Source organism: Acomys minous, assembly GCF_964271855.1.
Source record: "Acomys minous genome assembly, chromosome: 9".
Lineage (NCBI taxonomy): Eukaryota > Metazoa > Chordata > Mammalia > Rodentia > Muridae > Acomys > Acomys minous.
In genome coordinates, this window is record NC_140490.1 from 68,815,963 (window position 1) to 68,840,463 (window position 24,501).

General features: G+C 44.2%; 4 protein-coding genes and 1 long non-coding RNA gene across 5 annotated transcripts; 3 read left to right on the forward strand and 2 right to left on the reverse strand.

The window, feature by feature from the left end:
• The first annotated feature begins 1,102 nt into the window (after nucleotides 1–1,102).
• LOC311605278 (histone H4) lies at nucleotides 1,103–1,493 on the forward strand. Its single transcript, XM_084795700.1, has one exon. The coding sequence runs from the start codon at nucleotides 1,135–1,137 to the stop codon at nucleotides 1,444–1,446; it is 312 nt and encodes a 103-aa protein (XP_084651826.1). The 5' UTR covers nucleotides 1,103–1,134; the 3' UTR covers nucleotides 1,447–1,493.
• A 2,085-nt stretch (nucleotides 1,494–3,578) lies between these two features.
• H1-6 (H1.6 linker histone, cluster member) lies at nucleotides 3,579–4,309 on the reverse strand. The gene has a single exon (XM_084796375.1). It carries the CDS (start codon nucleotides 4,244–4,246, stop codon nucleotides 3,620–3,622), a length of 627 nt encoding a protein of 208 aa, XP_084652501.1. The 5' UTR covers nucleotides 4,247–4,309; the 3' UTR covers nucleotides 3,579–3,619.
• A 2,526-nt stretch (nucleotides 4,310–6,835) lies between these two features.
• LOC311604691 (histone H2B type 1-F/J/L) lies at nucleotides 6,836–19,285 on the reverse strand. Its single transcript, XM_084794734.1, has 2 exons — nucleotides 18,849–19,285; nucleotides 6,836–7,987 (listed from the first exon to the last, which is right to left on the reverse strand). The coding sequence occupies exon 1, from the start codon at nucleotides 19,236–19,238 to the stop codon at nucleotides 18,858–18,860; it is 381 nt and encodes a 126-aa protein (XP_084650860.1). The 5' UTR covers nucleotides 19,239–19,285; the 3' UTR covers nucleotides 6,836–7,987; nucleotides 18,849–18,857.
• Nucleotides 11,181–15,381, forward strand: LOC311604692. Its single transcript, XR_014781615.1, has 2 exons — nucleotides 11,181–11,404; nucleotides 11,438–15,381. It is a non-coding gene; the product is annotated as an uncharacterized lncRNA (long non-coding RNA).
• A 201-nt stretch (nucleotides 19,286–19,486) lies between the features above and the next one.
• On the forward strand, nucleotides 19,487–20,004 carry LOC311604901 (histone H2A type 1-B). Its single transcript, XM_084795110.1, has one exon. The coding sequence runs from the start codon at nucleotides 19,557–19,559 to the stop codon at nucleotides 19,947–19,949; it is 393 nt and encodes a 130-aa protein (XP_084651236.1). The 5' UTR covers nucleotides 19,487–19,556; the 3' UTR covers nucleotides 19,950–20,004.
• Nucleotides 20,005–24,501: the final 4,497 nt, after the last annotated feature.

A 24,501-nucleotide genomic window follows, 5' to 3' on the forward strand; every position in this document is an offset into this window, starting at 1 on the left:
ACCGGCCCTTATGACACCCATGGAAATCAGGGAAGAGCATCAGATTCCTGGAACTAGGGTGGTGGTGAGGTACCTTTGTGAATGCTGGGAACTGAACCTGGGACCTCCGGGAAAGCAGCAAATGCTCTTAACTGCTGAGCCATCTCTCTTACCTCACTGCTAAATTAAAAACAAAATGTGAAAGCCTAAAACCAAAAATAAACCCACATTGAGACTTAATGCTGCTTGAGCTCCTGCTTTTTTTTCTCCATTTTTTGCAAAAAAAAAAAAAATGGATTAGCCTTGTTTTGACATCACTAATCTTATCACAGGCCTCACCAGGAGCTTGTAGGCTTTGCTATGACCTTAATCAAGTATTAGCCCGGCATTGTAATTCCCGGTTCTACAAAATATGTCTTCAAAGGCTGAGCAGGCCATGCTGTGATAATAAAGGCAGGAAGAGACGCACACGTGAAGCCAAAGGCAGCTCGGAATACAGCAGGTTGTACAGACTCTCACAGTCTTTATAAAAAGTGGGGGCAGAGTGGAGTCTCTGGGTGTCTAACTAGAGATAGAGAATATGAAGTTTGTGTTCCGGGGGCTCAATCTGAGATGCGTTTTCAATGCTTTTGTCATCCCAAAGGAAGCTGCCAGAGACAGGCTTAAACTTTACTGCCCAGGGACATCCTCGACATAGTTAAATCATCCTGTTTTGTTTAACTCTTATTTGGGTCTTCACAAGGGAACCAACAACTAATTTAATAACAAAATGGAAATAAAAACAAGACGTAAAATGGGTGATATCTGCTTTGTGTAAAGCGCTTCTTTCGAGAAAGTTAGAGAGAGAGAGAAAAAGAAAGAAAGAAAGAAAGAAAGAAAGAAAGAAAGAAAGAAAGAAAGAAAGAAAGAAAGAACATGAAGTTTTCCAGCGGTATTGAAATCTACATGAACTTCATGAGCCAGCTCGCCAAAGAATAGCTGGGGTTTGCTAGCCAATGAAAACCTTTAGGTTGTAATGACTCATCCTGTTTGCTCCACCCACTCTCAAGGAACTGATTCGAAAACCCCGCCTAACGCCTGTGGTTTTCAATCAGGTCCGACCGACGTCTATTTAAAGGGAAGCGTGGGTCTTTTCTTTGTCTTTTTACCATCACCATGTCTGGTCGCGGCAAAGGCGGGAAGGGCCTGGGCAAGGGAGGCGCTAAGCGCCACCGCAAAGTCCTGCGCGACAACATCCAGGGCATCACCAAGCCCGCCATCCGCCGCCTGGCCCGGCGCGGGGGAGTCAAGCGCATCTCCGGCCTCATCTACGAGGAGACCCGCGGGGTGCTCAAGGTCTTCCTGGAGAACGTGATCCGCGACGCCGTCACCTACACGGAGCACGCCAAGCGCAAGACCGTCACCGCCATGGACGTGGTCTACGCGCTCAAGCGCCAGGGACGCACGCTCTACGGCTTCGGCGGCTGAGCCACTGTTCTTCGCTCCAGTGTCGCAAAAGGCCCTTTTCAGGGCCACCCACAGGCCCATGAGAAGAGTTGTCCACAGATTCCGAGAGGCTGAGTAGTGCGAGACAGGTCATTATCCCGCCCTGCGTTTGTGAGGTGCACGTTACGTGTTAGGGTTTACCTAACAGCTGGGAAGTCGGTGCCCGCAGCTTTGTCAGGTCCTGTAGATTTGAGTTAGGGACTAGAATTTGGCAGTTACTAAAACTACAAGCCCACTTAATACACTAATAATAATATGCAATGTTAGGTATAAAGGACTTGCTGGGAAGGTAGAGGTGAAGAGCATAGAGGAATGGGGAGGCTGGCGTGATGCCTTTATCAGGCCAGGCAGTAAGTGATAACGTCAGAGGTTGCTAGGGCCTTGAAAGGCAGGTTTGGTGGCATGGCCTGTATGCTGACACCTTCATATCCTGAATTGTCTTAAATTTTCGTGTGAAATCTTAGAATGCTGGGCGCACTGCCTTAGAATCCATTCTTCGAAAGCCTGTCGTCTATCGCGTGAGGCCGGTTTTCTACTGTCGTCATGTGATGACGTTAAAGCAGCCCACATCAAGGTACTGGTCATTTAAGAGCTCGTTGCCTTGCCTAGTAAAAGACGCATATCCTCAAAATGTCAAGCTGAGGAGGAGGACAGGGGCCATCGTGTACAATAAGCGAGGCAAGGGGCTGGCTCTACACAAATTGAAAACATGTTTAGCTGTTACTCGTTGTACACAATTAGGCCTACATATACAAATATTCTATGTTGGAGACAATCCGTTGATAGCGTGTTTATACGCGAATCTGCATAGCTCTGCAATGGCTTTATGGACATGCGCGCCGTATTTGCGCAGGTGCCGGAAGAGGGCGTCGTATTTTCAGGAAGCTGGAGTTATAGGCAGCTGTGAGCCATTGGTTGTGTTCTGATATCCAAACTCTGATCCTCAAGAACACCAAGTGTTCTTGATTGAAAATCTCTCATGCCACCCTCAACCAAGGCCTAAAATAGATTAATGTGAATTTAATATCTGTGGCTTTCCTTAATGCATAAAACTGCTAAATCAAAGATTTTTTCGTATTTTAAGAGAAAAGGTTGCTTTTTAAGTTCTTCTGCCCAGACTTCCCCAGTACTGTTTTTGTTACGTTGGGCCTTTGAATTCAAGCCCTAACATTTTCATAGAAGAATGAAGTTCTTAGGGTTTTTGTGTTTTTCTTTGAGAGAGGGGAGCATTGGTTTGTGTTTTGTTTCTCTGTGTAGCCTTGACTTTGTAGAGCATGCTGGCCTCGAACTTACAAAGATCTGCCTGCCTCTGCCTCCCAGAGTGCTGGGATCAGGTGTGTGCCACTGCGCCCAGCAGGGTTTTTTTTTTTTTTAAGATTTGTTTATTTATACAGTGTTCTGCCTGCATGTTAGCTTGCACGCCAGTAGAGGGCACCAGATCTCAGTATAGGTAGTTGCGAGCCACCATTGTGGTTGCTGGGAATTGAACTCAGAACCTGTGGAAGAGCAGACAGGGCTCTTAACCACTGAGCTATCTCTCCAGCCCCCAACAGGGTTCTTAAGTATTAATAGTGCTCTTGTCCGTTTCATGAAGGCTGCATGTTATTTTTATAAAATATACAAAGCATTTCAACTATAACATATCAATAGTATTAAACTACTTTCTGAAGTGGGGGAAATGGAGCTTTGGTGACGTACCGCACAACTACAAAAAATTTCCATTTTTTTAAAAAAAATCGCTGTATTTTTTTAATCCACCACTCAGGAAACCCTAAAAATTCAACTCAAGAATGGTGTCTTAAAGGGTAAACTTAAGTACAGTGTTTGGTCAGAAGTGGCAGCTACTACTGATCTCATCTCTACCTCCTTCCTTGACGTGGTGGCGCTTCTAAAACGAAATACATCCGTTGTGTATTTCAACGGTGACCTTTATTCTAGTGTAAAAGCACTAACGCACAGCCTGGAGATAGGCTACACCTAAGGGACCTCCACATGTTTTTACTGTAGGGTTTTGAAGACAGGTCGCCCTAAAGGGACGTCCCGCCTCTTAAAACTTCCAAGTGTTTTGCCATTTAAAAAAACCATGTAAGTGGCTCTTAAAAGAGCCTTTGGGGTTTTGTTTTTGTTTTTGTTTTTGAAAAACTGGCTTTGAAGCTCACTTCCTCGCTGCGGCCTTCCTCAGGTCGGCCTTCTGCAACGTCATCTTGGCCTTCCCAGCCGCGCTGGGGTTGGCTGCCCTCGCCTGGCCGCCAGGGCTGTTGCGCGGCTGCACGCCCTTGGCCCCTTTGGCCTTCCGCCTGCCGCCTGGCGCCTTTGTGGGCGTGGCCTTTGGCTTCTTGACAACCTTGGTCTTACTGCTCTTGGGCGACCTCGAGGACCTGGGCAAGCCCAGCTTCTTGGCCTTGGCGGAGGCCGGTTTCCTGCCCTTACCCTTCTCGGGCGCCGCCTTCCTGCTGAGCCGGAAGGAGCCGGAGGCGCCGGTGCCCTTGGTCTGCACCAGGACCCCGCTGCTCACCAGCCTCTTGAGTGTCAGCTTGATGCGGCTGTTGTTCTTGTCCACGTCGTAGCCGGAGGCCGCCAGCGCCTTCTTCAGGGCGGCGAAGGACATGCCAGCCCTTTCCTGGGACGTCGAAAGGGCCTCGGGAATCAACCTGGTGACCGAGAAACCACGAGTTTTGCCAGCGGCCGCCAGGCCAGGCTTCTTCCCCCGCCTCTTGGATGGAGGTTTCTCCACCGAGGAGGAGGCCAGGCATCTGGAGGCTGCGGGAGCCATTTCTGACATCGTCAAGAATTGGTCTAGAACTACACACCCCGTGAGCAAAAGTGTAAAAGAGTGCCAACAGCGCGGTGGGGGTGGGTGGGGGGTCTCGGGGGGGGGCCTTATATAGAGCAGGGCGCTCTGTGATTGGTGCATCCCCAGGAGCCTCCCCCGCCCCTGGAGGAGGGGCATTTGTGTTTCTTTTCCCCCCAAAAGTAGACTCTCACATGGGTGCTCCCTGCAGGATCGCTCAAATCGAGGCGCCAGGTGACCCACAGCGACTAGGATTGCACCCGGCTTTGTACTTTTTGTCGACATATGTTCCCGCATGCCAGAACTAGCGGGAAAAGCCCCTGATTTTCAGTCGATTTCAAGAAAAAGAAGAAAACTTTGTCTTTTCCTTGCAAGTTCAAAAGTAACCTTTGGTAGAAAAAGTATCCAATGTCTTCGGGAGGGGTCTTCTACCTATTTGGCTTCAAACTGGTGAAGACAGTCAATTATGCGGGCCCTTATTCTTATTGAAATTATTTATATGTGTGACAGAAGTAACACAGATGTCTCACCGTGGAATTAGACGGTGTTCCTAGAATTATCTCAGAACTCCAGGATGAGGCCTTCTCGAAGTGAGCACGGCCTAATAAACAACCCACAAAGCCCGTGAGAAACATGCTTCTCCCGTGAATCTTAAGAGAAGCTGCTCAGGATGCCGTTATAAGCATCTCATCGATGCCACCCTACGCAGCTAAGCCAGCCAGCTTCAAGGCTTGTTAACAACGGGGTTCGCCTCTTCTTCTTCCAATTGAACTCTACTAGTTGACTACTCCCTCTGTCTTATCTACCCCTAGACGAACAGACACAGTCTCCGCCTCTTAATTATAAAATTTTAAAGCTGGCATCGCGGGTTACAATCTCTTCACGTGCCTGGGCTGGTAGGTGTGGCTGCAGATCTATTAGAGAAACGTTCGTCCCAGAGCTTACCCACGGGACACGTATGGCAGGAAGAGTGAGTGCTCGTGGCTGGGTGTGGTGGAAACTTTCTTCTAGTTCCAAGTGCTGGGGAGGGAGGAATGGCGTGAAGTTTGAAGGCACGGTAGGCTAGAAAATGAAAACCTTTCAAAAAGAAGAGGAGAAAGAGCAGGGAACATGATACTCAAGTAGGAGGTAGGCACAAAACTCAGTCTGTTAGGGAGAAAGCTGAGGCAAAGGTGTCCTGTAATTGTGTCAACTGAAACAGAGCATGTGGCCCAGTGCTGCAAGCCATACAGCCCTGAGTTCTCTCTGAAGATACTTAACCCTTATGAAGCAGGGATCTTAACTGATGCTACAGAGAAGAACAAAACAGTATGAGAAAAAGTTGGGGTTTATTAAGGAAAAAAAAATGAAGGTGGCTAAGTGCCAGTTGTCTCAGGGAAAAGGTTTTGCCTGTGTCTTAAACGCCTATGTGGCTAGGCCTGGTGTGTAGAACTGTAAGCCCAGATACTTGAGAAAGGATCCAAGGTCAAAGCAAGTCTGTACTGTAATTTCACAGACAGCCTGGTAAATTTTGTAAGATACTGTCTCAAAATAATAATAATAATAATAATAATAATAATAATAATAATAATGTTAAAATAAAATAATAAACACATAAAGCACTGGCGAAGAATCTCAGTAATAAAACACTTGCTAGCATGTGATAGAGCCTAGGATCACAATCTACCACTACATGCGTGTGTGTGTGTGTGTGTGTGTGTGTGTGTGTGTGTGTATGTGTGTGTGTGTGAACAAGCATAGGTTCCTGCATATTTGCATGTGTTTTGTGAGTTTTGGACATTACTCAACTATATTTCAAAGTTTAATTAAGCAGTTCAAAAATTAAGTAAAATTTTATGAGTTGCTACTTGTTTCTCCGCAAGAATTTCCTTTTGTGCATGAACTAGCAGGGTTGAGGATGAGCTGCACTGCTCAGGGTTAGGGGTGAGAGGGGAGCAGTGGCTGATGTGCTCAAAGGTCACGCTTTGTCCTTAAGCACAGTTTGTACGTTATCATGTTGCTCTTGTTTGACATGTTTATAACATAAACTAGACCTTGGAGTTGAGGCTGAGGTGAAGGTTCCCTGCCCGTGTCTTCTGAGTGGCCTCTCTTTCTGTCTTTTGTCACCAGTAATCAGGTTCTTAGCCCAAGGTCTATTTTGTGAAGGTCCCTAAATGCTTGTGTGAGGAGGAAAAACAAAACAAAACAACAACAACAAAAAAGAATGCTGACTTTTCTCTGGCCCAACAGCCATCGAAAGTTCAAGAAAATTAACTATTATGTTATGGTAATATTTATCTAGACTTTATGTGTTTTGTATAATCAACACCGTTTCTAATAAGGACCAGGTGTATAAGGTTGGGACTCTCTTGCAGATACCTCAGAATGTCAAAGGCAGTGTCTAAGTGGACAGTATGGGGGAAAGTCAACATTTGAAATGTTTCTGAAGCAAAAACTGAAGGAGACATCAAATTTCTTGTAGCAAGGTGACAAAAAGTTTTATTCTCCCTCTGTCAGTCTCTCTCTCTCTCTCTCTCTCTCTCTCTCTCTCTCTCTCTCTCTCTCTCTCTCTCTCCAGAAAACAAGAGCATCTTAATAAAGTACCTGAATTCATCTATTTTATTCTAATGTGTTTCATTTGAAAAACAAAACCCCCAGTTAGAGTAATGAGACTGAGTTCCATCTCGCCAGTACAATCTGATCTTCCACTAGGAAAGCAGGGCGTCTCTCTGAGCACCCGATGTATTTGACACCTACTTGGTTTCTCTGACCCTTGATCACAGACCTCCTGGGAATACAGGCATCAGGCAGACCTTTGCACATTCACAGAACATGGAACAGGTGAGTTTAGTGAACTCTTAGGTTCTATACTTTAAAATCCAGGAAAAGAACTTGGATTCATTTTTTTGCCCCAGGCAGCTGAAAATTACCATTTAAAAACTAAAAATTACACAGACACAAATCAGTCCAGGTTTGGTTTTTGTGTCACAGTGTATTACTACGTGGCCCAGGCTGTCCCTCAACACCCAATCTTTCTGCCTCAGCGTCTTCAGTTAGTCATGCGGTTACTGGCTACCACCCCATACCTGCCTCCATTTTTTTTCTTTTCTTTCTTTTTTCTTTTCTTTTCTTTTTGAACACCACTTGTAGGGGTTGAGCACAGTGCCATGCGCATGACACACGCATACTGTAGCTACATCCTTAGCCTATCCGTTTCAGGTGGTTGATTTAAGTTTTTCCTCTCGAGAAGAAAAGAAAGGAAGATTTATAAATGAAGATTTGTGACTTGCATGCTCCGCATTCCACAAGAACAGGGACTCAAAGTAACTAAAAACTCAAAGCTATTTACATAGGTGTCGTTGCATTCATAAATAAAATGTTACTTCTCCAGAAATCATGACTTCTAACCATATTTAGTTACTTAACGTGGTATATTTATTACGTACATCATACATTCACATATCATAAACACTTATAAGCTTTCTTCTGCTAGGAGTATTTTAATTTTCTACTTCTGTGTGTCTTTCTTATCACAAATTTCTACAGTGAACATTTTTTTCAATAGAAATTTTAGCCAGATGCTTGTCAGCTGTTCCTCAAGTTTTGAAAACATGTCTGTTAATCTGCCAGTATCACCCGTTTCCACATTTAATTAGTCAGAGTCGATAATATCCAGGGCTGATGAGTGGTAGGGAAGATGTCAGGTTTCCTCCTGTAGACAGAGAGAGAACTGCCTCACTGGAGCTGCTCTGCCTGAAGGGAGACACAATGGCGATTAGCATAGATTAGTTTTTCTTAGAGACAGGCAGTGCGCTGAGAAGCCTACAAATACCATTCAATGGTTTAGTGATCACAACCACATTGTGACATAATTACTGCTGCTCCCCTCCTGGTTACAGAAGATGAAGTTTAGCAACAAAGGTTGGTTTCCCCAGGTGCTGTTGGATGCTGGGCCTGTGCAATCAACTTAGCCCTGTAACTCCTTGCCCCTAATGCAGTCGAGGATTACTGGATCTGTCTAATTAGTGTTCCTGGAGTTCCGTTTGATGGATGCCTTAAAGGATAAGGAAGCTATCGGGTGAAAAAAGAGAGTGGGGGTTGTTCCAAAGGGCAGCAGTGCACTGCCCAGGTGCAGGTATGGTCCAAGGCGTGAGCACTGCTTGACCAGGAGCCCTGTGGAGCTGCCTGTGCAGGACAGCATGAGGACAGTTTGAAAAGGTATTGTTTGTTAACCCCACATGAAGCAGGCATTGAGTTTCCAGAAACCTCCATCTCTCAAATGTTCATCCCTTCAGGCAGCTGTTGGAGAGGTCACTTCTTTCTTCCTTTACAATAAATGAAACTGTCTAATGGGAAAGTGCCAGCCCCCTCCATTCTTAGTCTATTTGAGGGGTGTCAAAAATGTATTTTCCTCTTCCTCTTGACAAGTAAACAATGATGTATCTTAAATTATGCTTTTTACACGTTCAAGTCCATGTATACAGGGAATCTATATAGGCTCTACACAACAGACAACTTTCTCTAATAGCTGTGGGCTGACATGTTAGTCTGGCAGGGAGTGTGCTGAAGCTAAGCTCATCAAATGACTTGCAATTGTGACTCTCACTTGGCCCATATAACATCCAAGCTGCCCCCCCCCTTTTTTTTTAAGAAAGACTTCCTTTCATGATATGTTCTGTGCACTTACAAAAAGCTGGCCTTTGGGGGTTTCTGACAGGCATTGTCAGGAGGAGGCTGGTGGCAGCAGAGGGGAATGGAGGCGAGGAGATTCTCTCTCCTTTCCTCCACGCTCCCTCTACCTTAGGGTATAACTGTGAAGGCCCATCAGCTCACTGCACTTCCTCCCGCATATTAGTGTTTACAAACCCAAGTGTACGAAATCTTTTGCAAGCACAGTTGTAAGGACATTAAACTTAGGAGCTGGAGGACGGGCTCAGTTGTTGGGAGTGCCATCGGGAGGACAAGAATTCTCAGCACCTAAATAACAAGCCAAGCATCTCCACACATGCGCTCTAAGTAGAGGCAGAGACAGAAGCACGGTAGGATTTTTCTGGCTTCCAGCCTGGCCAAAAAGACCCATGACCCAGGCTCGGCAGGGAGAGACCCTGCTTCAAGGGAACAAGCAGAGTGCTAGCAAAAGAGTCCACTCGATCCTTCTCTCAGCACGCAAGCACAGGCATGCATATCTGTGCACACACATGTCCATACACGCATGAGAGAGAGAGAGAGAGGGAGAGAGGGAGAGAGGGAGCGCATGGGGTGGGGGTAGGTGGGGGGGGTAGGGGATTGAGATTTTTTAAAAGAAAGGTAACAAACTTAAGGACTGTGCTGGAAAGAACCACAGCTCTCCCTCAAGTGTTCACACACACATTTCATACCTACTTTAAATCCCAACAATCCAGTCAGTCCAAACAATGGCAGGGAAGTAAAGACCTGCACTCGGGCTAGACCAAAAATAGAATTAATCAGTCTATACTTGTCTTTGCTTTAATCCCTCAAGCGTTCCTCCAGTTAACATTGTGTTCTCTGAGGATTAAGCGAGTGAAACCCTCCCAACAGTGCCGGGAACACAGGAAGCACTGTTACGTTTAACTACTAAGTACAGCAAACATGTGCGTCAGTGTTTGAGGTTTTATATTTGTGGCCATGCATAATCCTCACATGCTGTGTAAGTAGAATTAGATTAACCGTAGTTTGCAGTTGGTCTTCCCAGCTGAGGTAGAAGGTCATAGGGGTGGGCACTTTTGTCCTCCACCCACAAGACAAGTCTCTGGTGAGGGCTCCTTAGCAGTGATCCAACCGGGCAGGGGAAAAGGAAAGAATTCCCCTTAAATCACTGTGAAGATTCTGCTTACACCTAACCCACCCTAGATGCACTTACAGAGAACCATTGTGCTCTCTTTAATAAGAACAGACAGGTAAATGCAGGCGGCATATCTTAAAGAAAGCATCGGAGGAACCAGACTTGTTAAACACACAAGCCTGTTTTCTTCGAAGAAAAATGCTGGGTTGGATATTGTCTGATAACCTGTGATCTTTTTGCTATTCTGTGGATCCAGCCTCCTCAAATCCCCCAATATCCTGAGCATTGTTTAGGCCCTAATCCTGAGCCTTGTCTCCCAGTAAATAAAACCCATCCTTGTAAAAAATAAATCAATACATTAATTAATTTTTAAAAAAGAGGTCTCATGTCCTTCTCCATCAAAAGAATCCACCCTCATGCTTATTACAAAGCCTCCTTAGGCCCTTGGCCCAAGTCAACAGAGGCCAGTTTTCTGGTAGAGGTTGCAGAAGCCTTGCTACTTTGCTAGGGAGTTTTCTTTGTAGCTATGCCTAAAGCTTCATTGTAATGACTGCCACAGGAAAACCTTTTCCCGTAGTTCTGCTGTGTTTAAATGTGTAAGACAATAAGCCTTGAGGTCAGACCCTGGGAGTTCTTGATCCAGCACCTGCTAAGGTGGTTCTGACTCTAGTTTCATTCTTCATTTCACAGGGATTGTTCCCTGCTGGCCATGATGCTTGCAGGGTCCCCCCTCCTCAGCAGGTAAACAAGGACAGAAAGAGGAAGGTTCCTATGCTGGAGCCTCATTTATTCCCCACATGGGTGGTGACCAGTCTACATTTCTTTTTTTCCCCTGGCCAGTAGCTGGGGCTAACTGAAGGCCAGCCAGTGGTGGGTAGAATGTCACTCCCATGCCTGGTTCTCTTTCAAAGCATGTGTCTGCTAGCCTGTGTTCTCTGGGACCCAGGGACATCCAAGGTACCAGGCGGAAAGAGACTTTCTTCTTGAAAGTCTGTGTTCGAAACTCATTGCTTCCTCAAGATGAGACATCTTCCAGTGGAGTAATAAGTGTTTGGTGCTCCCCACTGAGCTTCGGGGGGCCAGCAGATGTGGCAGCGAGCACCGTTTACCTCAGTTTGATCTGATCTTTATCTGTGAAAACACATTCAACACTTTTATCCAAAGCAACACAGAATCGCCATTATTCCATCATGGCTAGAACTTAATGCCGCCGTGTTCTACTCAGCGATTCCACGCCCCATCCTCAGGTGGGCGTGGTGGCCTTTACTAGCCACGATCAGGAGCAAAGACAGGTGGATCTGTGAGTTCGAGGCCAGCCTGGTCTACAGAGTGATTCCAGGACTGCCAAGGCTACAGAAAGAAACTCTGTCTCAAAGAAAGAAAGAAAGAAAGAAAGAAAGAAAGAAAGAAAGAAAGAAAGAAAGAAAGAAAGAAAGAAAACAAAGGTGAAGCTTCAGGACCCTAGCTGACTTCCTGATGGGTCCTAGAGAGCAGGACCTCACACTCTGCACTCTCTGTTGGCTGATGCTCCCCCTGCCTACATGCCTTGTTTCCCAGCCTGCCACTGTTTGGTTCTCCAGGGCGCTCAGGCTCGCTCAGCCTGGCTCTTTTTTCATCCTTGTGTTCCCTGCCTGACTCTACACAGAGTCCAGCTCCCTAAGGAAGGAATTTACTGATTTTGTAACTTAATCTGCATTTGAAGTGTGGACTGCATTTTTTTAAACTTATTTTTAAAACTTTTATCTATTGAGTCGTTTTGTGTGTGTGTGTGTGTGTGTGTGTGTGTGTGTGTGTGCGCGCGCCTACTGTGTAGCAGGCTGAGCTAGCTACCTTAGAAATGCTGTAGTAACTAAACCAGAGGACAGAGTCCACTGAGGTTACAGACAGCTAATGACAAGTCCAAATTGCACAGTGTTGCTGTACAGAGCAGTTGAGAAGGTGTTGTTTAGGTGTCTCCAAGGAAGGAAGTGGCCATGCAGATGCCTGCAGAGGGGCGGTGGGGTGAGCTAGACATACAGGGAAAAAACAGGGGGGGGGGCAGTGTCAAGGGATCCAGCAGTTGAGGAAGACAAGGAACAGGCAAGGATAGGCCTGTGCCTGTAATAGGCAACATGTCGGAGAGGAGCAAGGGGCTCTACAGAACCAGCCTATCCAGACGCGTGTGTCCCAGGTGTGTGTAGAGGATCCTAAAGGAAAAGCTCTTTTAGCCCTCTCCAGAAACACTCGCCATGTCAGCTCACGCGTCAGTGTGAAGGAGGCCATTGCCTATTCACTTAACACCCAGCTGATTAACATTCCTCTTTATGTTTAGAATTGACTGGGCCAAAAGACCAGCCTCTAGAAACACCAACACTTATCTTTAAAACCTATAAGAAGTGCATTTCTGATCCACTCTGAAACTGGCAGTGTTTTGTTGTTTCTAACGTTTCTTTTTTAACCTGAATTATCTATGTAGACTTCCTAAGCACTTTTATAATTTATATCTCATATGTTTATAATTTTATATTCAGCTCAATGTATTAAAATTCAAAAGGACGTGTAAAATGTAGAGCCCAATATCCATAATCTCAATTGTTTGAGAAAGTGTAACAGTAGGATTGGGTATCTGTTAAAAATTAAAATGAAGCCGGGAGTGGTGGCGCATGCCTTAATCCCAACACTCAAGGAGTAGGGGCAGGTGCATCTCTGTGAGTTTGAGGCCAGTCTGGTCTACAAAGTGAGTCCAGGACAGCCAAGGCTACACAGAGAACACAGAGAAACCCTGTCTCAAAAAAAAAAAAAAAGAAGAAGAAGAAGAGGAAGAGGAGGAGGAGGAGGAAGAAGAAGAAGAAAAGAAAAATTAAAATTAAAATGGCCTAAAATAGTGAAGAAAATGTGAGGAAAATATACACAAGAAAATAGAGAGGAGAAAAAGAAAAATAACAATAAAGGGCTATTTGTTACTTTCTTGTTCCTGTGACAAAATGGCTGACAAAACACCGGAAGAAAGGAATGCTTATTGTAACTCACGGTACAGTCCATCATGCCAGGCAAGGCAAGATGGCAGGAGTGGGTGGCATCTGGTCACACTGCATCCACTGTCTGGAAACAGAGATCACTTTCTCCTTTTTATTCTGTCTGTAACCTCAGCTCATATGATGGCACTACCTCCATCCAGGGTTAAGTCTTCCTAGACCTGGCCTCACAGGCACATGCAGTGTAGACATGGCCTCACAGACACATGCAGTGTAGACATGGCCTCACAGACACATGCAGTGTAGACATGGCCTCATAGACACACGCAGTGAAGACACAGACTCACAGACACACTCTGTGTAGACATGGACTCACAGACACACGCAGTGAAGACACAGACTTACAGACACACTCTGTGTAGACATGGACTCACAGACACATGCAGTGTAGACATGGACTCACAGACACATGCAGTGTAGACACGGCATCACAGGCACACGCAGTTAGGTTTCCATGGTGATTCTGAAGTCCGCCAAATTATTAATTATGGTTAAGCGTGATAAAAGTTCTATTTTATTTTATTTTATTTTTGTCCTTGGATCCATTTATTTTACTGCTGGGGGGAGATGCAGCCCTGGGGCACAGACAACATGCTCTACAAGCTGCGCATTGGGATCTAGGGCTACACAATCCACTAAGAGAGCCAACGCCTCCACTTCTTTGGGGGGGGGGCGGGGAGAGTTTTGGGTGCATATCACTCTCATGTCTGGTGCCAGTGAAGACAAGAAGAGGCGTCAAACCCTCTGGAATTGGCGCCACACATTTGGGTGCTGGCATCTGAACACAGGTCCTCTAGAAGAACAGGCACTTGACCACTGAGCGAGCTCTCAGCCCCTCTGCTCCTTTTTTCCACTCAGAACTAAGGAGTTTTAAGACTTCCCTTTTCCTTGTTTATACGTGACCACAGTACGGAAAGGCTCAGCAAGACAATGTTTAGAATCTATGTACCTCAGTGAGTTTATCCAGCCTTGTAGAGCAGGTGGGAGGCAGCCATGTGTTTGTCTCAGCTACCCAAGGTGCACAGTTCAGTTAAAGGAATTTCTAATGCCCCGAATTTGAGATTATTGGGAGTGTCTAAAAAAAGTGCTAAATCTAAACACCTTGGAGATAATTATTTTTAATATTTGTAGTAGGAATGTTTCTAAAGAGATTATGTGTGGAAGATAAAAAAAATACATTTTTCTCAACCTGATATTTTTATCTAAACTCTATTGCAATTTGTAAAATGCCATCTCTCATTATGATAGATGAACTATTCCCAAGATTTTGATATTACGCTGTTAAGTCCTTTTAATAATAAGAATGAAACAAAAACAAATGAACAAAGCCAGACAAAAGCCGGGCGCAGCGGCGCACGCCTATAATCCCAGCACTCTGGAGGCAGAGGCAGGCAGATCACTGTGAGTTCGAGGACAGCTTGGTCTACAAAGTAAGTCCAGGACAGCCAAGACACAGAGAAACCCTGTCTCAAAAAGCCAATTAAAAAAAAAAGATGAAAAATGTAAAAAATGTTGTCAGATCATAGCAGATAGCATGTGCATGGATTCAGGATCTTTAGCCTTGACCCGGCAAGATGGCTCAGAGAGGAAAGGTATTGCTACCAAGCCCAAAGATCTGAGTTTGATGCCTGGGTACGCCAAGGTGGAGGAGAAAGTGAACTCTCTCAGCCCACCAGAAGCACACAAAATAGATAAAATGTGCTTTCTAAAGGGAAAACCATGTTTTTTACCTTTCTCTGGTATAACTGTCTCTGGATAACTTTCTTTCTTTTCTTTTCTTTCTTTTCTTTCTTTTTTTTTTTCTTTTTTTTTTTTAAACCTGTCCTAAATTGAAGTTCTGAGTTCATGATATTAGAACTGGCAAGATGCTTTCTACATTGTGAAAAAACAACAACAACAACAAAAACCTTTCTCCATTGCCACTTAGTGACAACACTCCCCACACCCAGAAGACACTTTGCAATGTTACCCTAATTAGCTGCATTTACTTCTAGAAGGTGGGTGCTAGATCCATTATTCTCAAAGCGCAGGTGACACTACTGAGTCAGAAACTGTAAGTGACTTGCCGGGTCCCTGTGAGCACATGATGAGCGGCCTGCAGAGGCTTTACTTTTTCAACACATAACAATTCATTGCAGTGATTTTACTGGCATGAACCAGCTTTCAGCTCAGTGTTTTTCATTTCATGTTTCTTTCACTCCTCACCCTGCCTTTCCAGTGTATCCTGCAAGGCCAGTTAGGTGGCATTTGTCAACACCTCAAGGACAGTCAGTTAATTATTAGCACCCGCACACCACCAATACCTCCAGTGTTTTGGTGTTTTTTTTTTTTTTAAACAAGAGGCCTGAAAATTAAACTTTGGTCTTCATACAGCTCAGCAAGTACTGAATTATTTCCTTGGTACTCTTCTCAAAACAATTTTTAAAGACACAAGTAGACAGTCCCTGGGAACTCAAATGCAACTAAATGTTTCAGCGTCCTAATCTTTCTTTGCAGTGGGAAGGAAAATGCTTGTTACCAAGACAAATGAGAACGGTACACAAGTCTTCCTGCTGTTGTTATAGAACTCTTCCTGTATTGTTATGACCTTAGAACTTGAATTTAAGATTAGTAAAGAACTGATCGTTGCATTAAGATATGAGGATAAATCCCAGGTACATAAAAACGAAACAGGGACAGCCTCACTGCAGAATAGCATGTACTGAACTGAATTACTGTATTACTTGACAGTGCCAACTTCTTAAAACAGAGTAAACGTGATTGTTACATTGTGCGCTCACTTGTTTTCCTCTGTAGCTAGGAAACTTGGTAGCAATTAAAGACAGCCTTTAAACAAAGCAAGCGATTGTGTTTCCCTGTGGAGACACTAACAAGCCCCAATCCCAAACCTGCCTGGCTCTCTAGGCCCACGGTATAGCTCCATTATCTTTCAGTCCTACAAATCTAAAGTAGTAAAAGCAAAGACGGTTGGTGCCATCCTAAATTGAAAGAACAGTTTTCTAATTTGTTACCTCACTATAACCTCTGTAAAACAGGGGACTTCCACAGAGCAAACATTTCAATTTCTTATGTTTTGCAGCCTCTAAATTATATACTAAATAGTATCCAAAGATGAAGCATTAATTCATCTCATTTATTACTCATCTAAGTGGTTTGGTTTGGTTTTTGGGTTTTGTTGTTGTTGTTGTTGTTTTTGTTTTTTGGCTACACAGGGTTTCTCTGTGTAGCCTTGGCTGTCCTAGGCTCACTTTGTAGACCAGGCTGGCCTAGAACTCACAGCTATCCACCTGCCTCTGCCTCCCAAGTGCTGGGATTAAAGGCGTGCACCACCACACCCGGCTTCATCTAAATTCTTAAAGTAAAGTGAATTCAGCTTTTAAGCTGACATATTAACTCCTTACCACTTGTTTAAAATGTTATTCTATTTTTTAAATTACTGCGTGATTTTATTTAGTTCAAGCATATGTTTAAATATTTATATTAAAAAGTGATTTTATTCAACTAAATAAATCTAGTGGGAAAAGTTGGTAAAATTAAGGTTGTCTTTTTTTTTCTTATACAATAAGCCCTAGATTTCTGTAAACTATATTGTTTTGCTAACACTTTTACATTATAATAAAAGATCCATCTTAACACAGTTAAGCCAAAAATGCAATTACGAACAGTTTGAGTCCAAACTTTAAGAGGGCACACCTTAATTTAAGGCCTGAAAATGTGGAGTAGTTTACAATTGTTTTTAACTAATTAAAGTTGATATATTTTTTTAATCCTGCATTAAAAAAACAATTTATACTTAAATCACATAATTTACTCATTTCCTGCTGAGATAGACAATGTGCTTAAAGTTACTTATATTCATAAAATAGCAAATATTCATAGCAGTTGTGCAAATTCGAGGAGTTAACTAGAACAACAGAAGAGGCTGGAGATCAATGAACACCGATATAGGTGTCTATCGAAGTATTCCGATTAAAGGGACAAAGGTATTGATCGGTTTTAAGCCAGAGGTCCTGTCGGGAGCATTGTTCAGAACAGGAGGGATCTTCAGGTCCTCTTTCAAATTTGGTACCATTCTACTGTTTTGCCACATCCCTTATAATAAACTCATTACAGTTTAAGTCATACTGTTTTATACATAGCAGAAGCAACCTTTCTGTCCCAGCAGGCAAGTGTATGCAGTTTCTCACTGCCCTCTGGAACTTTGCAATAAAAAGATCACAGCCAAGAATCCTACCTGCATGTGGCAATCAGGCATGGAATTACCAAATACTGTTTCTCTGATTTCTTCTTGTCTGGAACTGTCTTGTTTGGGTCTATGCTTCGTTAAAATCAAGTTACTGGAGGCAGCTATTTTACTTTTACATTCTCTCTCATACCCATCTGAACTCACATAAACGCCACACGTCACATGTATGAACACAAAGGGTTTTGGAAGGAGATAAAAAGGACAAGGAACACAAAGAAATAGCATGAATCTCGCCAAAGAAAAGAAGGAAAACCACCGACTCTGATCTGTTGTCAAATGCAGAGACCTGGGCATCTTTTGAGCCCGATTTGTGGTCCTCAGGCACCAAATGAGAACAAACAAACAAACAAAAAAAGCAGAAGAGTTGTACGAGGACGAAGCTGCAGCACGAAGCGGGGAGACAGAAGGCACCAGAGGCTGAAAGGCTCCCCTCACTGCTAGCTTATAATGTCGATCTACACAGTACTTAGGCACAGCTTCTAGAGAGAGATGATGCAGGAAGTGATTAGCCTGACTTTGACTTCTATCGGAGGGAGAGCAAGCTACGGTGCTGTTTGCTCTAACAGGCAATGGAACCGGCGGAAGTGCGCTAAGCCTGAGTACAGGCAGAATTTGTGGCCAAAATTCATCAGTGGGCAGTTAGGGCGAACGGAAATGATATTAGCACTTCATCCGGACAAGCAGAGGACTACAAAATTCCGCTAAAGACTCTGAAATTATTTTTCTTTTTTAATTGTTAAGTCAACGGCAATGACGCTGATTTCGGAATTTCTTACGTAAGTCATATGCTTCCTTCCAATTTACCCTTTCATCACGGCGCCCTTCCCTTCACTCCTCTCTAAGCTTTCCTGTTACTGGGACTATGAAAATGAATATACCGTGGACAAAGTACTGTAGCGACAAATGTGACAAATTGCTACATCTGCACCTTAAACAGTTCAGTGTTTTCATTTCTCACAAGAACCTCAGGCCAGCGACTTAGTGTCCGAGGTTTCCTTCATAATGTTTGACCACATTTCAATATATCCTATTAAGGTACCAAAACCGGATCTAAGCTCCTAGAGGCCTTTAAGTAACACTGTAGTCTGATACTGTTAAATATTAAAAACATCTCCTTTGCGACAGGCTCCTCCAAAACGAAAGCAAATTTGAAAACGTTTCTTCCCAAAATAATCTGGAACAAAGACAAACCTCCACGGGTTAGAGTACTACCGAGTCTACTTCTCATTTTTCCTAGTGTCACTGTTGTCCTACGATCCTCAGTTCTGGTGGGCTTACTCAGGGTCACCGGAAGTGACGATTACAAAGACCTAAAAGTGAAGTTTTCCCCCACAAAACACCTTTTCCTAAAAAGTACAAAAATTAAGGATGGCGAATTAAGCTTAAAACCTAGTTTCCTTTTCCTGTAACCGTTTGAAACACGCCCTGTCACCTCCATTTTAAGTAAATCCTAAAATTATGCTGACCGCAGTGATCGACACAGCTCAGCTCTTTTTTTGAAAAGATGGGTGGCTCTTAAAAGAGCCTTTGGAATTCGGAATACAGGCTTACTTGACACGATTACTTGGAGCTGGTGTACTTGGTGACGGCCTTGGTGCCCTCCGACACGGCGTGCTTGGCCAGCTCCCCGGGCAGCAGCAGGCGCACGGCCGTCTGGATCTCCCGCGACGTGATGGTCGAGCGCTTGTTGTAGTGCGCCAGGCGCGAGGCCTCGCTGGCGATGCGCTCGAAGATGTCGTTGACGAACGAGTTCATGATGCCCATGGCCTTGGACGAGATGCCCGTGTCGGGGTGCACCTGCTTCAGCACCTTGTACACGTACACGGAGTAGCTCTCCTTGCGGCTGCGCTTGCGCTTCTTGCCGTCCTTCTTCTGCGCCTTGGTCACCGCCTTCTTCGAGCCCTTCTTCGGGGCGGGGGCGGACTTCGCGGGCTCAGGCATCTTCAAATCTCTAGCCACCAGAAGCTAAGTGTGGGTTGGAAGCGGACTTCTCCTACTTATAGGGCGTTTATGCTAATGACGGGTTTCGAACGAGTCTTACCCAATTGGAAGAAGAAAAGTCAGGGGCCTTGAGGGAGGGTGGGATTATGCAAATGAAGTTTCCAGATACAGATTTTCTATTGGCTATATCAATGAGCTCCTGTGTAACCAATCAAATAGTTGAGTTTACTACCCGGGTAGCTACTATAAAAGCAGCCGTGTTCCGCTGATCTTAGTTCTCTGTTTTGTTCGTTTCTTTTCTTTATTCATAGAATTACGATGTCTGGCCGTGGCAAGCAGGGTGGCAAGGCGCGCGCCAAGGCCAAGACGCGCTCGTCCCGCGCTGGCCTGCAGTTCCCCGTGGGCCGCGTGCACCGGCTGCTGCGCAAGGGCAACTACTCGGAGCGGGTGGGCGCCGGCGCCCCGGTCTACCTGGCGGCCGTGCTGGAGTACCTGACGGCCGAGATCCTGGAGCTGGCCGGCAACGCGGCGCGCGACAACAAGAAGACGCGCATCATCCCGCGACACCTGCAGCTGGCCATCCGCAACGACGAGGAGCTCAACAAGCTGCTGGGACGCGTCACCATCGCGCAGGGCGGCGTCCTGCCCAACATCCAGGCGGTGCTGCTGCCCAAGAAGACCGAGAGCCACCACAAGGCCAAGGGGAAGTAATTCGACATCAAGTTTTTCGGAAACTCAAACCCAAAGGCTCTTTTCAGAGCCCCCACTGCTTCAAAGAAAGGGTTGAACAGCATACGCTAGTGAATCCTACCCCAACTTGGTGTTGTGGGCTTAGACGTGGCCCGTTAGTTTTATATCTACAATCTTACTGATTGCTTACACTTATTTTTGTAGGCTTAATTGACCAAGGTCGGTAGGGTCTTCTATAGCTTACTAGACAAGTAAGGAAAGATAAAAGCTAAAGATCTTTTACCAGAACAGGTTTTCGTCAGCCTGTCACTATAAAGTCTACTTTAACTTGGCACTTTATCCTAATGGCCCAAGGCATTCAATGTGTACCATGTGAATTTTAGTGTTACCCAGTTTATGTAAAAAAAAAAAAAAAGAGAGAGAGAGAGAGAGAGAATTGGGACCTCTGGTCTAACCCAAAACAACGAAATAGGGGTCATCTGGGAACCGTGGGGGAAACTGCCAATTCCCAATTTTCAGGGCACAACTTTATTATCAGAATAGCATGGCTCGAAATCTGGGGAGTCAGGGTCAAGGAAGCACAGTGGTCAATGGTGTCACTGGACAGATTGCCACGCACAGAGGCCACGTAATAAAAATCTGGTGGCACCCCACTGAAGCATTCAGGGTGAGACCTTTTCTCGTTCCTAGGATTCAAATCCACATATGTAGCAGTGTTCTGGGGTTGGGTTTTGTCTCCTTGTTTTTTAGTGACAGGGTTTCTCCCTGTAGCCAGGCCTGTCCCTGGTCTGAAACTCAGTTCCGCCTGCCTCTGTCTCCTGAGTGCTGGGATTGAAGGCTTGCACAACCTTGCCCTAATGAGTGTTGTGTTAAATCATGCAAAAGCTAGTCCTTGCAGTCTTACTGACTGATGGCAGAGGACCCAGGCAGCCTCTTCCCTCTTCCCCAGCAGCCATTTTAAGAAGGAAAATAATTGGGTGCCCTGAAACTTTGTGGATATAAGGCCAAGAAAAAAAAACCTCACCTTGACTGCTACAAGAAAGAATTTTCTGTCTACAATCATACCACCCTAAATGTGCCTAATTTTAGAAGCTAAGCAGGATCGGGCCTGGTTAGTACTTGAATGGGAGACCACCCGAGAATGCCCGGTGCTATAGGCTTCAAAAAATTAAAATTAAGAAATAATTTTCTGAGGTGTTTGGTTTTCGAAGAAACAGCTCTCATGCAACCCAAGCTCTGTACTTACTACATAACTAAGGCTGGCCTTGAACACCTTAGTTTCCTGCCAATATTTCCCAAACGTGTCAACAGACCATGCTGAGGAGGAATGGCCTGCTTTGTTTATGCAGAGCTCCTGTATCTCTGCCTGGCTGCAAACGTGCTAAGTAGCTGTGAATGACCCTGGAGTTCTGATCCTCTTGCCTCAGCCTCCTCAGGGCTGGAACTACAGTTTCCTCCACCAAGCACTCGGGGCTTGGGAAGTCTGGTCTCACTGTACATTTAGCTACTATTGCGCTGTCTGGAGTTCAGCTCAGCATTTCTTAAACGTTCAAGAACCGGGATCCTTTGGCTCTCACTTACTTCCTGCAAGCCTTGTAACCATTTTCATTTCCTTGCCAAGTTCCCTTTGAAACCAAATTCCCCAGGTGGGAGACCTTCCAGCGTGTGTGGAAGCTGCCCCTGCCTCAATATCTTTCTGTGTCTTTGCTCACTTTACTAAAAAAAAGACCCCAATTCTGTAGTATGTATCCTGAAATTCGAACAGCACAGGCTGATCAAGACAGAGTTAAGTACCACTCTATGCCTGTTATGTGTGTGCCCCTCACACACTCCTTGTAAGGTGACAATCAAAAATAAGCTCTATTGCTATTATAGATGTTTTGAAGAACAGAGGAATAGAATTGAAAGAAGTTAACTAAGTCCGCAGGGTTAGAAAACCAGCACTTCAAATGCTTCCTTATCTTATAACCACCCTTGCCTAAAAGATTATTGTGAGAAAAATTGAAAAAGTACAAAATTATTACATAATGTGTAGACTTTATTACATAGGGGATTATATAACAAAAAGTTAATTACATCCTAAACTCTGTGAAAAAGCTAAAAAGAAAAAAAGAAGTTTCCCAGAAACTGTAATAAGAGGAACAAGAGTTAAAACTTGACAGTGTGTGCACATGCTAAACCCTCACGGTAGGAAAAGGAAAACAACAACAAGACTTGGTATCATGGGAGGATGGTTTTCAGGACTATAGGAGCGGTTTCCTTGGGATGCGATGGAGAAGACTCAAGATTTGAATTCTTTGCTCCAGGTTCCCAAAACGAAACTTTGTATTTGAACGTTTGCTAGTGAATGGATACATCATGATCATTGTTAACTTCTTTGTTTTCATCTTCAGAGACCATGAGGTCAAGGCCTCAACTTGTTACATTGTAAATTCTCAGCTTGGGAATACAAATAGACACTTGATTTTTAAAAAAAAGGGGGGGGGGGGAAGGGTGGAGGGGAAGGGGGAGACACTGAGTGACTGTTGATTGAATGTGTCAGAGAGTGGGCAAGACAGAAAACATTTTGTTCCAGACAGTTTACTAGCAGGAAAGACATTAAGAACACACCAAAGGAAAGCTGCCAGCAGCATTTTTTTTTCAGTAGATCATACTTTCTAATGATCTGATCATTTGGGAGTTTGGTTAGGATGCTTCAGAGAATACAGCTCTGACCACAGAGGGGGCAGCCAAGAACAGGCTAGGAAGCACAGAGCATCCCACACAGCTCTGTCCGAGCTCATCTCTGTTGTGCATCATCACTATGCTGTCTCAGAGTCCTGCTTACCGCTAGACAGAACTCTCTAGAGTGCTAAACACCTGGCTTTCGGGCCTTGAGCAGATCTTCACCAAGTTTGTCTCAAGGGTCCTGGAGAAGTCTTTACAGTGGGGCACACTGATGAAAGCCATTCCTGCTTTGGCTAAAGAAGCTCCATTTTATGCTAGGTACCCACCAATTGTTTGTCTCTAACTGGAGTCCCTAAAAGAGAGTTCCCAGTAACTCTGACAATGACCCTACTCAAAAATGTACACCTGTGACCATCTACTTGTTATGATATGAATAACTGTTTTTTGTTTGTTTGTTTGTGCTTGTTTTTGTTTTTGTTTTTTGCTTATGCAGATACCCAAAGATTGTTTTGAGTCACCTTAATCACTTAACTTGACAGCTTTTACTTGCTTGCCTATTGAAGGTCTTTGTGTGGTTATTCCCCCTTTTAAAGTCCTTCCTTCCCCACACACCTCCTGCACAGCCGACTCAAATTTGGCTCAGAGATGTTTGCCCTGCTCGCAGATAATCAATACATCTTTTAATTATAATTGGATTGAGGCTGTGGTCTTTCTCAAGAGGCACAAACTCCATAACAGCAACCCCTGGCTTCCTAGTTAGGGAAGGTACTTGGGCACCAGACACAGACATACATCTTAGGGTTTTACTAAGGGCTGTTAAGACTGAGATGGAGTCATCATTTGAATTTTTAACATATCCAGAACAAAAGCAAAGCAAAAATAAAAGCAAACCTTAAAACGGTGTCACCAATTGCCCTGCCCCTTTACGTTTCCTACTAATCTGTGGGTAGTAGTATCTTTTCCCTTGTTGCCTGCCATTGCCACTCGTTGTGGGTTTTCGCAGTGCATTCATTTGAAATACTATAGTTTAAAGTTCTAATTGTATGTATGTACTTTAGTTTTGTATAGGTTATTTCTTAGAGGTTTATAATCTGATGGTCCTAAATTGTAGTTTTTCATCTTTATGTTTATTCCTTTTAAATATGATGTATGTGTATGAAAAGAGTATTCAGTTAATTGAATATTCACCACTCACTGAAACTAATAAAGGTTCCTACGTAGCAAAAGATTCTCTCTTTTCTTTTTGTCCCTACTTTGGACCAAAGCAAGAAGGACTCGCACCATGAAGATATCTACTAAAGACATCCATCACTGATATTTACACTTGGAAAATATTGTTAATAAATCAAGCCTATGTTTAAGGAAAAACAATTAGAATACTATGCCATTCAGAGAAATAAGAATATGGTGTGAAACCTTCAAAAGAAGCTGAGTTGTCAAACTCAGTAAAATCAGACTTTCTTATTCCATTACATTTGAGAACTTTAATAGTTGTTTGGCAATGGTGAGGGGAAGTCTATAATTTGTAGGATTTAGAACTCAAGCCCATTGCTGATAGTTGGGGCTTTTTCTGCAAGAAACAAGAGACAAGCTCCGGACTCTTCAGAGAATGCTATGGGCTTGTCAAGGCTTAGCCCTTACCACACTCACCACTATACTTTCTCTTCTGGCTACCTTAAAAATACTGATTGGATAGGGGTTTGTTGTTGTTGTTATTGTTTGGTTTTATTTTTTGGTAGAGTGGTAGGGATGACATGAAACAAAATCTCTTACCTTACAGGGAATAAGAAATACTTTATTCTTGGACCAAATTTAAATGACGATGGCCTGAAAACAAAAATAGGTTACTCCAAATTCCACATTTCAACATGTAAGCGTTTTCTTGATGTTTTGTGACTTTACAAAA

Coding starts and splice junctions, on each gene's coding strand:
- H1-6 (XM_084796375.1), bottom strand. CDS start 4,246: ATGTCAGAAATGGCTCCCGCAGCCTCCAGATGCCTGGCCTCCTCCTCG.
- LOC311604901 (XM_084795110.1), top strand. CDS start 19,557: ATGTCTGGCCGTGGCAAGCAGGGTGGCAAGGCGCGCGCCAAGGCCAAG.
- LOC311605278 (XM_084795700.1), top strand. CDS start 1,135: ATGTCTGGTCGCGGCAAAGGCGGGAAGGGCCTGGGCAAGGGAGGCGCT.
- LOC311604691 (XM_084794734.1), bottom strand. CDS start 19,238: ATGCCTGAGCCCGCGAAGTCCGCCCCCGCCCCGAAGAAGGGCTCGAAG.